General features: G+C 43.3%; 2 protein-coding genes across 2 annotated transcripts in view; one reads left to right on the forward strand and one right to left on the reverse strand.

Moving 5' to 3' along the window:
- The window catches only part of LOC311116863 (uncharacterized protein), a 76391-nt gene extending 69981 nt beyond the window's left edge, over nucleotides 1-6410 (reverse strand). Inside the window, exons 1-2 of the mRNA XM_084191892.1 lie at nucleotides 6068-6410; nucleotides 5817-5860 (exon numbers count right to left, since the gene is read on the reverse strand). Of these exons, the coding sequence (XP_084048018.1) occupies nucleotides 5817-5860; nucleotides 6068-6091 (68 nt within the window). The 5' untranslated portion in view covers nucleotides 6092-6410. The remainder of the gene's footprint in view (nucleotides 1-5816; nucleotides 5861-6067) is intronic.
- A 4895-nt stretch (nucleotides 6411-11305) lies between these two features.
- The window catches only part of LOC311116859 (protein MIX23-like), a 45230-nt gene continuing 38067 nt past the window's right edge, over nucleotides 11306-18468 (forward strand). Inside the window, exon 1 of the mRNA XM_084191890.1 lies at nucleotides 11306-11376. Within this exon, the coding sequence (XP_084048016.1) occupies nucleotides 11326-11376 (51 nt within the window). The 5' untranslated portion in view covers nucleotides 11306-11325. The remainder of the gene's footprint in view (nucleotides 11377-18468) is intronic.

The raw sequence follows: 18468 nt of genomic DNA on the forward strand, positions 1-18468 counted from the left end.
GACACCTGTCTGATTCACGCCTGTCTGAGTGCACTACTCCAGACACCTGTCTGATTCACGCCTGTCTGAGTGGACTACTCCAGACACCTGTCTGATTCACGCCTGTCTGAGTGGACTACTCCAGACACCTGTCTGATTCATGCCTGTCTGAGTACACTACTCCAGACACCTGTCTGATTCACGCCTGTCTGAGTGGACTACTCCAGACACCTGTCTGATTCACGCCTGTCTGAGTGGACTACTCCAGACACCTGTCTGATTCACGCCTGTCTGAGTGGACTACTCCAGACACCTGTCTGATTCACGCCTGTCTGAGTGGACTACTCCAGACACCTGTCTGATTCACGCCTGTCTGAGTGGACTACTCCAGACACCTGTCTGATTCACGCCTGTCTGAGTGGACTACTCCAGACACCTGTCTGATTCACGCCTGTCTGAGTGGACTACTCCAGACACCTGTCTGATTCATGCCTGTCTGAGTACACTACTCCAGACACCTGTCTGATTCACGCCTGTCTGAGTGGACTACTCCAGACACCCATCTGATTCACACCTGTCTGAGTACACTAGTCCATTGCGGAGGCACACCAGTATCACCAGTAGTACATTTACCATCATTTATCATCTACAATGTTTGTTTGGTTACCGTAATTTATTGTAATGCATTCAATATATTATTATTACAGTCTTACCGTTGTCATTGTAGGAGTGGACACGTTGTTGCAGAGCGCACAACCTAGGATACACTTTTTTTCATTTCATTTGCGAGTTGTCAATTTATTAATTGTCTTTTGTTTGGAGCACCCCTGTCAATCTTGAGTAAGGACACGCACCTGATTACACATAGAAGTAGGCCTAGGTTTTTATATCCATTAAGAATGACAAGTTCCTTAACGTAGCCTATTTGAAAAATCTTTCCAGCTCTCCTTGCAGACAGGCCATGCGTAGCCAATGTGATTTATAATATATTTATTTTTATCATAATATTTCTACCTGCAGGCCGCAATGTTTTTATTTGATGGCTTTATGTAGGTTGGTTTTATGGCAATAGAAGTTAATTTTAGAATTTAATCATTTTCATTTAGATATAATTTTGATTAACCACATGACATTGATTTTGAGACATGAAGACTATTATAAATGAAATTGTTCCAACGACAATTTGCATATGAAAATCAGAAATGGCACGCAGATCAGTAGAACTGGAACGATAACTTGGCACTCCAAATGGAAAAGGTTGCCGACCGCTGGCGTAACCTATACTGGCAACTTCAGGAGCATAATGGCAGAATATGCTAAGGCCAGCAGCAGCAGGCAGAGGGAGGGCGGTAACAGGTTAATTTATTCTGGTTCGGCTATATTGATCTCTGGCTCCCTCTTTAATAATTTGTGTGTCTTCATTTTTAATCACGGCGCTTAAAGCATCAGACAAGTTCAGTAGCCAACATTTGGTAAATTTAATCAAACATAGGGTGTGTCTATATATGGAAAAATATACGTTTTAATATTTTGACCAATCGATTGGTCGAAAGAACAGACAACTCTCGGTCGACCAAGATTTCTTTTTTGTCAGGGACAGCCCTAGAAATTAGATCACCTGGCGTATGCTGCACAACAGTAAGTGACTCAAGGCTCCGGTCTCTTGTTGTGTGCTTGTAAACAAACAACTTGAGACGTGACAGGGCACTACCGTAAACTACATAATAATGTGACAAGTGAAATGAAGAACGCACTGTTCTTTATCATCTCCTAACGTATTGCACAACTTGACTGCAGGTATTTACTTAAAAAGTAGCTACAAATATTCAATTTTATATCTAAGAAATAGTTAACGGTATTGAAAAACCATCCCGTGGCTTCTTCCAAATACCCCGGTATAGGGTATATACGGTATACCGCCCAAGCCTAGTGTGTACAGCCCAGTACATCACTGGGGTTGAGCTTCCTGCCATCCAGGACCTCTATACCAGGCGGTGTCAGAGGAAGGCCCAGTACATCACTGGGGTTGAGCTCCCTGCCATCCAGGACCTCTATACCAGGCATTGTCAAAAGAAGGCCCTAAAAATGGTCAAAGACACCAGCCACCCTAGTCATAGACTGTTCTCTCTGCTACCGCAGTCAAAGCGATAGCGATGCACCAAGTCTGGAACCAACAGGATCCTGAAAAGCTTCAACCCCCAAGCCATAAGACTGCTAAATAGTTAACCAAATAGCTACCCCCTTTTGCACTAAGTATTTTGTCTCATCACATACACTGCTGCTACTGTTTAATATCTGTCGTTTTATTCCTAGTTATATGTACATATCCATCTCAAATACCTCGTACCCCTGTAACATGGACTAAGTACTGGTACCCTGTGTATATAGTTATCGTTACTCATTGTGGATTATTTTTCTATCATTCTCTCTGCATGGTTGGGAAGGGCCCGTAAGTAACCGGTTGTTTACGAAGCATGTGACAAATAATAACATTTGATTTGAGCGTACTGAAGGTCGGGTTGATAATGCTTCCCTGTAGATATTTGGTCTCAGATTACCTCAGACATAGGAACAAAAATCAGTGGACAACAGGTAAAGTAAATTGAAAGTATGTTTGTTTAACATTCTGACTTGTAATGGGACTTTCTGGACTGCTGAGCCTACATGTCAGAAACGAGAGTAAGTATTTCACGCTCAGATTCTAAGAGAGGCTAGCTAGGCCTATGTGAAGCTATAAATAAGGAAAATAAGGAAATAAGGATTAGCCACAATAGTGGAATTTGCAGTTCACCTTCAAAATAAAAGTCCCTTTTGAAAGTGATACAAATAGTGGAATCATGCCATATTTGGACTAAATGATACAAAACAAGGTTGGAATGTTATATAACTCCAACACAAAACAATAATTAGTTAATTTGACAAAATATGTTGAAATCGCACTGTGGATGTATTAGACTTCATAATTTGGGGGGGGGGGGGGGGGGGGGGCATAATTATGTTTCACTGTACTGCCTTTCCTATAGACTGTAGATCCATGAAATGGGGTATCAATCTACTCAGTGACACCCACAGAACACAACTGGACCATTTTATCGATCCACAATCCATAGGTAAGGCTGTACTCCTTAAGGCACGACAGGGACTGAAGAGAGACACAGAAATGATTTGAGATGTGGTTGGGATACGACTATGATATGTGGTTGTCTCTTAAGATGAAGGCACTAGCTGTGGGTCTCTCTGGATGGGAGCGTTTGTTGAATGGATCAATTGTAAATGTAGTGTTACAGTATGAAGTGCAATCGGAGAGTATACAGACACCTTTCCTTTTTCCACATTGTTACGTTTATTATAAAATGTATTAAATAAATACAAATCCTCATCAATCTACAAACAATACCCCATAATGACAAAGCAAAAACAGGTTAATAGATTTTTTTTTGCAAATTTATAGAAAACACAAATTTTACATTTACATAAGTATTCAGACCCTTTACTCAGTACTTTGTTGAAGCACATTTGGCAGCGATTACAGCCTCAAGTCTTCTTGGGTATGACGCTACAAGCTTGTCATACCTGTATTTGGGGAGTTTCTCCCATTCTTCTCTGCAGATCATCTCAAGCTCTGTCAGGTCTCTCCAGAGACGTTTAAATCGGGTTCAAGTCCAGGCTCTGGCTGGGCCACTCAAGGACATTCAGAGACTTGTTCCGAAGCCACTCCTGCATTGTCTTGGCTGTGTGCTTAGGGTTGTTGTCCTGTTGGAAGGTGAACCTTCGCCCCAGTCTGAGGTCCTGAGCGCTGTGGAGCAGGTTTTCATCAAGGATCTCTCTGTACTTTGCTCCGTTCATATTTCCCTCAATCCTGAATAGTCTCACAGTCCCTGCCGCTGAAAACCATACCACAGCATGATGCTGCCACCACCATGCTTCACTGTAGGGATGGTGCCAGGTTTCCTCCAGACGTGACACTTCGCATTCAGGCCAAAGAGTTGAATCGTGGATTCATCAGACCAGAGAATCTTGTTTCTCATGGACAGAGTCCTTTAGGTGCCTTTTGGCAAACTCCAAGCGGGCTGTCATGTGCCTTTTACAGAAGAGTGGCTTCCGTCTGGCCATTCTACCATAAAGGCCTGATTATTGGAGTGCTGCAAAGATGGTTGCCCTTCTGGAAGGTTCTCCCATCTCCATAGAGGAACTCTAGAGCTCTGTCAAAGTGACCATCGGGTTCTTGGTCACCTCCCTGACCAAGGTCATTCTCCCCCGATTGTTCAGTTTGGCCGGGCGGCCAGCTCTTGGAAGAGTCTTGGTGTTTTAAAACTTCTTCCATTTAAGAATGATTGAGGCCACTGTGTTCTTGGGGACCTTCACTGCTGCAGAAATGTATTGTTACCCTTCCCCAGCTCTGTGCCTAGAAACAATCCTGTCTCTGAGCTCGACGGACAATTCCTTCGACCTCATGGCTTAGTTTTTGCTCTGAAATGCACTGTCAACTGTGGGACCTTATATAGACAGGTATGTGCCTTTCCAGATCACGTCCAATCAATTGAATCTACCACAGGTGGACTCCAATCAAGTTGAAGAAACATCTCAAGGATGATCAATGGAAACAGGATGCACCTGAGCTCAATTTCAAGTCTCATAGCAAAGGGTCTGAATACTTATGTAAATAATGTTTCTGTTTTTTTATTTGTAATACATTTGCAAAAATTTCTAAAAACCTGTTTTCGCTTTCTCATTATGGGGTATTGCGTGTAGATTGATGACTAAAACATTTAATCAATTTTAGAATAAGGGTGTAACTTAAGAACATTTGGAACCCAGGAAGAGTAGCCGCTGCCTTGACAACAGCTAATTGGGGATCCTAATAAATACTAAAAATGTTCTTGTCAATATGCACAATAAGCTGACAGGGAGGTGATTTCCCACAGTCAAAGCCCGGAAATAAGAGCTACGACACTGATAGTTGTGTGTCACTGAGTAGACTGATACCTAAGGATTGTTGATCCATGAAATGGGGTAAGACTGTATAGTGCAATATAAGTATGCCCCCAATGCAATTCTTAAGTCTAATGCATCCAGTGCAATTTCAACTGATTTATTTATTTTTGTCAAATTAACAACATTTTATATTTTGTTGAATTTATATAACATTCCAACCTTGTCAAGCATTATCTAGTCCAAATATGGTATGATTCCACTATCTGTATACATTTGCATCACATTCAATTACATTCCACTATTGTGGCTAACCCTTTTTGTGGCCAGCTTCACATAGGTGCTAGATAGCTACCTAATCTCCATTATAAACTGGGTGGTTCGAGCCCTGAATGCTGATTGCCTGAAAACCGTGATATCAGACCGTGTAACATGGGTACAGCCAAAAAAGATTTGTACTGCTCTAATTACGTTGGTAAACAGTTTATAATAGCAACAAGGCACCTCTGGGGTTTGTGGTATTTGGCCAATATACCACGGCTAAGGGCTGTGTCCAGGCACTACGGTCTGAGGTTAACACAGGTTTAGGAGATTCTATACGTTTTATTCTATGCGAACATTAGCTGTATTAATTACGAAGCCATCGTGATTTTAATGATTACATAAATTCAATGTAACTCACAAAAAGTGACGTCAGCTGATGAAGATTATCTCATAGAACCAAACGTATTATATCTCCTAAATTTGTGTTTAACACAGACCTGATTTTCGGCGTTAATCCAAAAACGCATTTATTTTCCTCATAGGCTTTGTCCAACGAACGAACCATGGCAGACTTAGTGCCTACAAAAGTTCGCCATTACTATTTAATCACTATACCAAGTTCCCTAGAAGAGGTTTCTTACCTCACTTTATTGGGGAAGTAACGGAGCTTCTTCTGAGGTCTCGCCTGTGAAAAAGATAGATTGACATTTTGCATGAGTGATTGTCAGCTGGGATAGCTAGCAAGTTAGCTAACTAAAGTCAGTCAGGTAGCTAACGTTAGCTACTTTTTCACTGCATACGGTACATTATTATGTAACGTGTGTTTGCTAGCAAAACGTAGCTTCTTCGTTCCTTAGCTAGCTAGCTAGTTACAACGAAAATACATAGTTACCAGATGTGGGTATTTGGAGTCCATTTCTGTCCGTGTACACTCAGCTATCTGTCTGTATTTAGTCCGCTAGCTTGGTGATACATCGGTGTGGCTACCTAGCGTAGCACAGAGATACCGCCATTTCTCCCAATTATTGGAAAAACGAATGTTTTTATTTGCACGCAGAAACTAAACAGTTAGACACACGTATCCTGAGTTCGTGTTTGTGGAGAAAAAATATATATATAGCTAATGTTCACAAGACCGCTAACGTTAGCAAAACAAAGACGTTCTTAACATAACATACTTTTTCCCGCGCATCTTTACGAGATGGAAACCTCCAATCCCCAGACAGGACCCATCTGCCCATGCGTCGTCAGACTGCGCGGTGCATTCTGGGACGTTCTCCTCCAACGGAAGTCATAGAGGCTCAAATAAGAACGACATTAACCGTGAATTACGTCACCAAGAAGTACAACATTACAAATATTTTTTCCAAGAAGTACAACATTACAAATATTTTTTACAAGATGTTAGATAATTAATGTGTTCTCTGTAATATCGTGTAGATTTGAAATTCGTGACATTACGTACTTTCGAGGAAACATAACCTTAGTTTAGCAAATACTTTTTCCTATTACTTTTCTGCTGGGATTCTTATCTCTTCCTTTTGTAATATATCTATTCTTCTTCTTCTTCTGTATTATAGACGTCCGCAAACCATTCTTAAAAGTGCATGCCGCCACCGACTGTACGGTTGGTAAAATATAGAAAAAATATCAATTGAACGAAAGCGGGGAAAACCCTACATTCAAAATACAAAAATATCACATTTTTTTATACTTAAAAATAAAAACATCATACTCCTAAAGTCACATTGCTGTTTGTGCTGTGCAGTTTATGATAACTGCAATAAATGCTACAAAGTCCACCTTTTTCACATAATATATCAGGATCCGTTGAACATTCACTGGTGCAGGCTCAATTACACTTACACTCGCTCCATCCACACTTCTCACCGCCTCCAGATGCACTCTATATACAGGGCATGGTGTATAGTATATTGATATGAGGGCATGGTGTATAGAATATAGATATGAGGGCATGGTGTATAAATCAAATCAAATCAAATTTTATTGGTCACATGCGCCGAATACAACAGGTGCAGACATTACAGTGAAATGCTTACTTACAGCCCTTAACCAACAGTGCATTTATTTTAAACAAAAAAAGTAAAAATAAAACAACAACAAAAAAAGTGTTGAGAAAAAAAGAGCAGAAGTAAAATAAAGTGACAGTAGGGAGGCTATATATACAGGGGGGTACCGTTGCAGAGTCAATGTGCGGGGGCACCAGCTAGTTGAGGTAGTTGAGGTAATATGTACATGTGGGTAGAGTTAAAGTGACTATGCATAAATACTTAACAGAGTAGCAGCAGCGTAAAAAGGATGGGGTGGGGGGGCAGTGCAAATAGTCCGGGTAGCCATGATTAGCTGTTCAGGAGTCTTATGGCTTGGGGGTAGAAGCTGTTGAGAAGTCTTTTGGACCTAGACTTGGCACTCCGGTACCGCTTGCCGTGCGGTAGCAGAGAGAACAGTCTATGACTAGGGTGGCTGGAGTCTTTGACAATTTTGAGGGCCTTCCTCTGACACCGCCTGGTATAGAGGTCCTGGATGGCAGGAAGCTTTGCCCCAGTGATGTACTGGGCCGTACGCACTACCCTCTGTAGTGCCTTGCGGTCGGAGGCCAAGCAGTTGCCATACCAGGCGGTGATGCAACCAGTCAGGATGCTCTCGATGGTGCAGCTGTAGAATTTTTTGAGGATCTGAGGACCCATGCCAAATCTTTTTAGTCTCCTGAGGGGGAATAGGCTTTGTCGTGCCCTCTTCACGACTGTCTTGGTGTGTTTGGACCATGATAGTTCGTTGGTGATGTGGACACCAAGGAACTTGAAGCTCTCAACCTGTTCCACTACAGCCCCGTCGATGAGAATGGGGGCGTGCTCAGTCCTCTTTTTTTTCCTGTAGTCCACAATCATCTCCTTTGTCTTGGTCACGTTGAGGGAGAGGTTGTTGTCCTGGCACCACACGGCCAGATCTCTGACCTCCTCCCTATAGGCTGTCTCATCGTTGTCGGTGAACCGGCCTACCACTGTTGTGTCGTCGGCAAACTTAATGATGGTGTTGGAGTCGTGCCTGGCCATGCAGTCATGGGTGAACAGAGAGTACAGGAGGGGACTGAGCACGCACCCCTGAGGGGCCCCCGTGTTGAGGATCAGTGTGGCAGATGTGTTGTTACCTACCCTTACCACCTGGGGGCGGCCCGTCAGGAAGTCCAGGATCCAGTTGCAGAGGGAGGTGTTTAGTCCCAGGATCCTTAGCTTAGTGATGAGCTTAGAGGGCACTATGGTGTTGAATGCTGAGCTGTAGTCAATGAATAGCATTCTCACGTAGGTGTTCCTCTTGTCCAGGTGGGAAAGGGCAGTGTGGAGTGCAATAGAGATTGCATCATCTGTGGATCTGTTGGGGCGGTATGCAAATTGGAGTGGGTCTAGGGTTTCTGGGATAATGCTGTTGATGTGAGCCATGACCAGCCTTTCAAAGCACTTCATGGCTACAGACGTCAGTGCTACGGGTCGGTAGTCATTTAGGCAGGTTATCTTAGAGTCCTTGGGCACGGGGACTATGGTGGTCTGCTTGAAACATGTTGGTATTACAGACTCAGTCAGGGACATGTTGAAAATGTCAGTGAAGACACTTGCCAGTTGGTCAGCACATGCTCGGAGTACACGTCCTGGTAATCCGTCTGGCCCTGCGGCCTTGTGAATGTTGACCTGCTTAAAAGTCTTACTCACATCGGCTACGGAGAGCGTGATCACATAGTCATCCGGAACAGCTGGTGCTCTCATGCATGCTTCAGTGTTGCTTGCCTCGAAGCGAGCATAGAAGTGGTTTAGCTCGTCTGGTAGGCTTGTGTCACTGGGCAGCTCGCGGCTGTGCTTCCCTTTGTAGTCTGTAATAGTTTTCAAGCCCTGCCACATCCGACGAGCGTCAGAGCCAGTGTAGTACGATTCAATCTTAGACCTGTATTGACTCTTTGCCTGTTTGATGGTTCGTCGGAGGTCATAGCGGGATTTCTTATAAGCGTCCGGGTTAGAGTCCCGTTCCTTGAAAGCGGCAGCTCTACCCTTTAGCTCAGTGCGGATGTTTCCTGTAATCCATGGCTTCTGGTTGGGGTATGTACGTACGGTCACTGTGGGGACGACATCATCGATGCACTTATTGATGAAGCCAGTGACTGATGTGGTGTACTCCTCAATGCTGTCTGAAGAATCCCGGAACATGTTCCAGTCTGTGCTAGCAAAACAGTCCTGTAGCTTAGCATCTGCGTCATCTGACCACTTTTTTATTAACCGAGTCACTGGTGCTTCCTGCTTTAGTTTTTGCTTATAAGCAGGAATCAGGAGGATAGAGTTATGGTCAGATTTGCCAAATGGAGGGCGAGGGAGAGCTTTGTATGCGTCTCTGTGTGTGGAGTAAAGGTGGTCTAGAGTTTTTTCCCCTCTGGTTGCACATTTAACATGCTGGTAGAAATTAGGTAGAACGGATTTAAGTTTCCCTGCATTAAAGTCCCCGGCCACTAGGAGCGCTGCATCTGGATGAGCGTTTTCCTGTTGATTAATGGCCTTGTACAACTCATTCAGTGCAATCTTAATGCCAGCATTGGTTTGTGGTGGTAAATAGACAGCTATGAAAAATATAGATGAAAACTCTCTTGGTAAATAGTGTGGTCTACAGCTTATCATAAGATACTCTACCTCAGGCGAGCAAAACCTCGAGACTTCCTTAGTATTTGATTTTGTGCACCAGCTGTTGTTTACAAATATACACAGACCGCCACCCCTTGTCTTACCGGAGTCAGCCGTTCTGTCCTGCCGATGTAGCGTATAGCCTGCTAGCTGAATGTTATCATTGTCGTCGTTCAGCCACGACTCGGTGAAACATAAGATATAACAGTTTTTAATGTCCCGTTGGTAGGATAACCGTAATCTTAAGTCGTCCACTTTATTTTCAAAAGATTGAACGTTGGCTAATAGGATTGATGGAAGAGGCAGTTTACTCGCTCGCCGTCGGATCCTTACAAGGCACCCCAATCTACGTCCACGATATCTCTGTCTCTTCCTCACGCGAATGACGGGGATTTGGGCCTTGTCGGGTGTCTGTATGATATTCTTCGCGGCCGCCTCGTTGAAGAAAAAATCTTCGTCCAATACGAGGTGAGTAATCGCTGTCCTGATATCCAGAAGCTCTTTTTGGTTATAAGAGACGATGGCAGAAACATTATGTACAAAATAAATTACAAATAACGCGGAAAAACACACATAATAGTACAATTGGTTAGAGGGCTGTAAAACGGCAGCCATCTTCTCCGGCGCTGTTCTACTCTACCTACAGCGTTATTCCTCTCTCCTACAGTGTCCATCACAATTACATGCACATGGCTAATTATGCAAATTAGCTGATTACGTCATTTAGCGACTTTTAGGACAGCCAATAGCTACTTTCCTTACTGAGGAGTTGGCAACGCACTGCCCCAATGCTACACATCCCCTTTGTCTCATGCCCTGGAACCTCCCTCCTACATACTGCTGCCACACACCCATAGGTTTGACAATATGACGAGCAACCCATAAAAAAAGACCGTGAACAAATCGTTAGGACCAATGAGAGTAGAGCTACTGAGTTGGGACGCGCATTGAGTAGGCAGCCATATTGGATTTTCTTGCCGGTGATGTCGGTGGAACCGGGACCACGTTATACCTCCAAAGGATCCCGGATTGCACAGGGGGCGTTGCAGGGAAAGAAGAAGGGCTCTACACGAGTTCAGGTTGCCTTACTATGCGCCGGCTCAATAAAAGATGTTAGACAAAGTTACAAAGTTTTTTTTTTTTTTTACTTTGCCTATTCTGTGTATGTGGGGGCACTTTAAACAGAGGTCACTCCGGTGAATTAGTGCCTGTACTGTACATTGACATGGGACTTGAAAGAGGCACCTTTCAGAATTAAAATCCATGTTTATTTGGCGAAACTGTGGTGCAAAAGAATAAACTGAAATCAACTTTATGATATCGTAACATTGGATGTTAATGGTCAGTTTGTGTTATTTCACTAAATATGATTTGTTTAGAATTGGTTATAGATGGGTTTTGTTATTCCATTCAGGCATTCAGGCAGGGCAGGTATTTATTGTGTTGATCGTGGAGGACCTTGTAGTCCACTATGGCGGCGCACGATGGAACTTTAAACTGTGAGGACTTTTCAATGTTTCAGGTAATACTGGTGGCATCTTTTTTGTATTCCAAGAAGAGCATTTTAGTATGACATTCACGACAACCGATAAACACTGATAATTGTCAAGCTCTGTGTGGTGATCGGATTGAATAAGTGACCCCAGCTGGCATGGACCAAGGGGACCAGGGTGGACATTGATCGTGGAGAAGATGGCGGAAACGGAGGTTTTATTTGAAACTGTTAGTCAGTCGGGTGAAGTTAATGGTACAGAAAGGGAGAGTGAGAGGGTTACCATGGCGAAGAAAAAAGGAAACGAGAAGTAAAACTGTCGTGGAAAATAGGAAACCGCGACTCGTTTTTAGTCTTAGTGAGGGTTTTGGATCAATGCTATTTGGGAAATCCGTTTAATGTCTCCAGGAAAATCTGGAATGTGTTGGAGGAAAGTGTGGAGTCCGTGAGTCACAAGAAGTGGTTTTATTTAGATTTGTGTGTCTGCGGAGCAGAAGAAGCGTGTTTTAAGACTTAAAGATATCTGAGTGGAATGTTTCCTGCATGGGTTTTCGTAACCGGGCGCATATCACGGGGGTTATTTCTGGGTCGATGGAGTGGTTGGTGCACGTCTGACCTGTATGGTGGACGGAGAAACCAAATTCACTTCATCCCTACCACTGTTCTTTGATTAATGCTGCAATTGTGGAGGTGAAAACATGGCTGACATTGAATTAATATAAAATATATTTGGCTGTGAGTGGTGGAAGAAAAAAAATCAGCCTCAGCGAATATTATTTGAATAAGTCAATTATATTTTCTGTACAAGGGTGATCACTAGTGTCTTGTTAGGAATTTTCAAATCTGACCTCTGGCCGCGTATGGAAATTATTTCCAGTTAAACTGCAGTACCGAAGCAAAACTGTTGGAGCAGTCTATACTTGAACCCTGGCCCTTTGGTCGACACCGGTGTAAATCAGTGGTGCATCGCAACACCTCAAACCAATAAAATGTGTTGCTTGGGTGTCGCTTCAATGGTGCTCACCAGACTAGTGATGGAGGAACAACAGCGAGGACTAAACATGCCAACAAAACAACCACTGATGACAAAACATTTTAGCATGTTTGCAGCACGCTGGTTTAAACTGATTTCTGTTATTTCCAGATGAGCTAAAGCTACAGTGCCGGACATATCAACATGTTTATTGGCTGTAAAGGCTAGCATGAGGGACAAGAAGCAGCTAACTAGCCACAATGAGGTTTGTTTTGAGAAAAGTAAGCTAACCTTGCAAGCTACCTAGGTATAACTTACTAGCTAGTTCAATTTCTCTCACGATTATATAGCCAACAAAATGTTTATAAAAACAGCATATTGTTGACCTAAAAGGTTAGCTGTGTTAGCCCAGTCGCTAGCTTATCCAGGGTCAGTAATGCATAGAGCCACCGTCTATGGGAACAACTGCAATCATTTTGCAAGCAACTTAATTAAATAAAATGAACCTCATATTAGCTGTAAGGCTCGTCTCCTGTAGCCTGACTCGTCTCCTGTAGCCTGACTCGTCTCCTGGTAGCCTGACTCGTCTCCTGGTAGCCTGACTCGTCTCCTGGTAGCCTGACTCGTCTCCTGGTAGCCTGACTCGTCTCCTGGTAGCCTGACTCGTCTCCTGGTAGCCTGACTCGTCTCCTGGTAGCCTGACTCGTCTCCTGGTAGCCTGACTCGTCTCCTGGTCTCCTGACTCGTCTCCTGGTCTCCTAACTCGTCTCCTGGTCTCCTAACTCGTCTCCTGGTCTCCTAACTCGTCTCCTGGTCTCCTAACTGGTCTCCTGGTAGCCTAACTCGTCTCCTAACTCGTCTCCTGTAGCCTAACTCGTCTCCTAACTTGTCTCCTGTAGCCTAACTCGTCTCCTAACTCGTCTCCTTATTTTCATCCTGTACCTACCAAGGGTTGAATTGCACTAAACCATTTTGGAGATGGATCAATATTTACGTAATTTTATTTAACCAGGCAAGTCAGTTAAGAACAAATTCTTATTTACAATGACGGCCTACACCGGCCAAACCCGGACGACGCTGGGCCATTTGTGCGCCGCCCTATGGGACTCCCAATCACGGCCGGTTGTGATACAGCCTGGAATTGAACCAGGGGGTCTGTAGTGACGCCTCAAGCACTGAGATGCAGTGCCTTAGACCGCTGCGCCGCTCGGGTACTTGGAGGAAAATGGTGGAGGGTCATGCTTTTTAAATTTGTCAAGGAAGGGTTTATTATTTTTTAAATTCTAGTCCAGAGGAGGGTCCCGGAATTTATGAAAATAATTAGGCTATGTGTGCCCCTCATCTGTAAATATAGGCTATTTAGTGTGGCCTCAATCAAATGATCTATAGGCTATAGCAGTGGTCACCAACCAGTCGATTGACTGGTCGATCTCCAAGGCATTCCTGGTCGATCACCAAACATTTCTGTAAAAAACCCAATGATAAAGCCTTGTGTTCCTATTATTTATTTAGTTGTTTGGCGCTGTTGGTGGTAGGTGCACTTGATTCAGCAGCCCTGGTGCCAGGAAGGCAAAGTGTTCTCATCTTGATTCAGCAGCCCTGGTGCCAGGAAGGCAAAGTGTTCCCATCTGGATTCAGCAGCCCTGGTGCCAGGAAGGCAAAGTGTTCTCATCTTGATTCAGCAGCCCTGGTGCCAGGAAGGCAAAGTGTTCCCAGCTTGATTCAGCAGCCCTGGTGCCAGGAAGGCAACGTGTTCTCATTTTGTGTGTGAAGGTAGAACTCTGCCTACCTGGCAGGCCCAGAGAGCAAATCAAGTGCACCTATAGGCCTACCGCTGGCCAATCAGATTGCTCAGATCACTGTGTCTGCACAGTTTCCTTCAGCTATAGACCTTAAATGCCTTGAACATACAGCAAAGTTAATTCTGTGAGATTTCAAAACTTTTAAAACCACGACTAGAGACTCAACAAATATAGCAAAGAGCTGCTGTTTTTATGAGTAAGGTCACGTTTAAGTTGGTCAGCTGTCAACACTTTGTTCAACACCTTTAAAGCATAAAATGTGCTTTCTCCTTACTTCCACTCAAGCTACAACCAGCACTGCAGCTGTAATGAATGAGTATAGCAAAGTGTTACGAGACGCTTGCGTTGTTGTTATTAGGGGCTTGTCTCTTTTAATATCGAGGAATATTTAACTTCCTTTGGTCATAGGAGTAACAACATGAATTGGTGCGTGAGGCAGAAATAAAGCAGTGCGACTTGAGTTTCGCCATCAGCTGGAAGACTGTCCCCTTTTCTCAGTGGAGGGAAGGAGGGAGAGAGGAGGGACGGTGAGTCAGGTGAGAGGCAGCCTCACCGCTGCTCCCCTCAAACTGACCATCAGATGCAGGCCATCAGTCCAGTAAAAATAAATATTTAAAAAATGATGTATTATGCTCACTCAGCTGTGCCTCACACAAGTAATACAACAAATGATCTATTACCAGTGTGATCAGACACCTAATTTTTTAAAATATAATTTCAAAATTGGCGGCGGCAGGTAGCTTAGTGGTTAAGAGCATTGTGCCAGTAACCGAAAGGTCGCTGGTTCTAATCCCCGAGCTGACTAGGTGAAAAATCTGTCGATGTGCCCTCGAGCAAGGCACTTAACCCTAATTGCTCCTGTAAGTCGCTCTGGATAAGAGCGTCTGCTAAATGACTAAAATGTAAATGTAAAATGGTCTGAGGAGCAACATTGGCAGGTCAATTCAAGCGTAGCCAATCTGCAGTGATGATATACTGGACCTATAGCCTACTACACAAACCTCACTGCTACATAACTGTTTTAAACGGTTCATGTTACATTGGTTTATGTTTATAAACAATCTGAGCGGTAGATTAGGACTCAAGGTGATTTTTACTCAAAAGGTTGGTGACCTGTTGGCTTAACCAATGGCTGTGTAGGCCTATGGTGGCAGTTCAGGAGGAGAGTCAAAGGCTTCTTCCGAAAATACATTTTGATTAGGCCTAATCTTTCGCTTGTGGACAAGCCTATTGCCTCTGTTCTGTTTGAGAAGGAGGACTGGAGGTCAACTTTTAATACACTATGTTCCCAAAAGTATGTGGACACCCCTTCAAATTAGTGGATTCGGCTATTTTAACCTCACCAATTGCTGACAGGTGTATTAAAATCGAGCACACAGACATTCAATCTCCATAGACAAACATTGGCAGTAGAATGGCCTTACTGAAGAGCTCAGCGACTTTCAACGTGGCACCGTCATAGGATGCCACCTTTCCAACAAGTCAGTTCGTCAGATTTCTGCCCTGCTAGAGCTAGACATAGACATGTCTTATTTGGGCAGAAAGCTTAAATTCTTGTTAATCTAACTGCACTGTCCAATTTATAGTAGCTATTACAGTGAAAAAATACCATGCTATTGTTTGAGGAGAGTGTACAACAACAACAACAAAAAACGTATCACGGCAACTGGTTTGATACATTCACCTCTGAAGGTAAATAATGTACTTACATTCAGTAATCTTGCTCTGATTTGTCATCTTGAGGGTCCCCGAGATAAAATGTAGCATTGTTTTGTTTGATAAAATCAATTTTTATATTCAAATGTAGGAACTGGGTTCTACAGTTTGAACCCCTGCTGTCTCTGGCTCCACACCCACCCTGCCCGGCCATCTAGATGTGTGAAAGTTAGTGTATAAGCAACTGATCCATCATGTATGACATTCCTGGTAGTGTGTAAACTTACAAAAATGATATGGTAATACAAAATGTATGTTCTCTATAGTTATGTACTTGGAAATGTATCAATTGACCATTTCGGCACATTTTGGCAGACTTGATAAAAAATAGTCCAGTATTGCAATGCTTCACTGGATCAATCTGAAACGTTGCACACACTGCTGCCATCTAGTGGCCAGAATCTAAATTGCGCCTAAACTGCGATATTATATTGTGGCCTTTCTCTTGCATTTCAAAGATGGAACACAAAAATAAATAGAAAACGTATGTTTCTTTGTTTGTATTATCTTTTACCAGATCTAATGTGTTATATTCTCCTACATTTAATTTCACATTTCCACAAACTTCAAAGTGTTTCCTTTCAAATGGTATCAAGAATATGCATATCCTTGCTTCAGGTCCTGAGCTACAGGCAGTTAGATTTGGGTATGTCATTTTAGGCCCCATGGATTGATGAAGAACTGAGACGGGGCAAAAGGAGGGGCTAATAAGTCTGGCTGCACATCTGACTGGCTGACTTACTGCAAATTGAGAAATTATGTGACTAAACTCAACAAAAAGAAGAAGAAACTGTTATGAAACCAAGATCAATGATATAGAGAATTATGGAAAAAAAACTTTGGAGTACTTTAAATGAAATGATGGGCAGAAAGACTAATTCAACTCCATCTTTTCATCGAAACAGATGGCTTATTCACCATTTGATGTCAGAGTGGTGAATAAAATGATTATCGATCAATAATGACAAACCTCCTGGCATTGACAACTTAGATGGAAAGCTACTGAGGATGGTAGCTGACTCTATAGCCACTCCTATCTGTCATATCTTTAATCTGAGCCTAGAGGAAAGTCTTTGTCCTCAGGCCTGGAGGGAAGCCAAAGTAATTCCACCACCCAGGAGTGGTAAAGCTGCCTTTACTGGTTCTAACAGCAGACATGTCAGCATGCTGCCAGCTCTTAGCAAACTGTTGGAAAAAATTGTGTTTGACCAAATGCAATGCGATTTCTCTGTAAACTAATTAACAACAGACTTTCAGCATGCTTATAGAGAATGGCACTCAACATGTACTGCACTGACACAAATTACTGATCATTGGTTGAAAGAAATTGATAATAAGAAGATTGTGGGAGCTGTACTGTTAGATTTCAGTGCAGCCTTTGACATTATAGACCATAACCTGTTGTTGAGAAAATGTATGTGTTATGGCTTTTCAACGTCTGTCATATTGTGGATTCAGAGCTATCTATCTAATAGAACTGTGTTGGCCCCCAGGTGTTGGCCGTCAGGTGTTGGCCCCCAGGTGTTGGCCCCCAGGTGTTGGCCGTCAGGTGTTGGCCCCCAGGTGTTGGCCCCCAGGTGTTGGCCCCCAGGTGTTGGCCGTCAGGTGTTGGCCGTCAGGTGTTGGCCATCAGGTGTGGGCCCCCAGGTGTTGGGCGTCAGCTGCTCTGCAGCCAGTCACTGCTCACTGTGTCCTCCAGCCTGGCCCATGGGGCGCTGCAGAACTATCCACAGTTGCTTGGTCAGGTCGTCCGACAGGTCCTGCACCTTGCCAACGTAGTTTTGAATGAGGAAAAATGAATGGTGGAAAAACGATTTCAACCATTTCCTTGTCCGACCGCTAGGTTTTATGGGTATTATGGACACCTCCACTGTGGGGCTCTATATAGGCACTGCTAATAGTTTGAGAATATAAAAACATCTATTCAATGCAAATAGGTCCAATGTAACATCATGATTTGTGATCACGGATGCTTATGAAACTAGTATTTTAAGTCATTTTCCGTGATCGGACAAAAAAATTCAGCTGCCAGGACGCATCTCTAAACAACTCAGCTGCCAGGACGAAATTCAACATGACTCAATTGGATAGTTCAGCTATCTATCAAGAAATGGGCGGGTTGTAACTTGATCCTACTGCTACAATTGGATAGAGCGAGGCTGTAACTCCGCTCCCTTTCACATCTCTCTCCATCACAATATATCTTGGGGCTGTTCACTGCTATTATGAGAAATAGGTCAATGGCATGATATTTGCTACCAAGCCATGAATGTGCATCATCTCTAACAAGGTGAGCGAGGGTAGGAATAAAGATAAAACGATCTGTCTGAATGACTGAGAAGCGAGAACGCACTCTACAGCTTTCTTGGTCCATAAACATGCAGGAAGATTCTTAGGTAGCTAAACCTATCGAGATAAATAGTAATGGCGTCTTTTTCTAGGCACTAACTCTGCCATGGTTCGTTGGACAAAGCCAATGAGGAAAATCAATGGCGTTTTTGTAGGGTCTGTGGTAAAGACAAGCTTAGGAGATGGTTCTATGAGAATCTTCATCAGCTTACATCACTTTGTGAATTTTTAAGAATTTCTGTAATAAATACAAATGAATAAAGGTCATGTTAAACCTTTTAA

Source organism: Coregonus lavaretus, assembly GCF_964263955.1.
Source record: "Coregonus lavaretus genome assembly, contig: HAP1_SCAFFOLD_190, whole genome shotgun sequence".
Classification (NCBI taxonomy): domain Eukaryota; kingdom Metazoa; phylum Chordata; class Actinopteri; order Salmoniformes; family Salmonidae; genus Coregonus; species Coregonus lavaretus.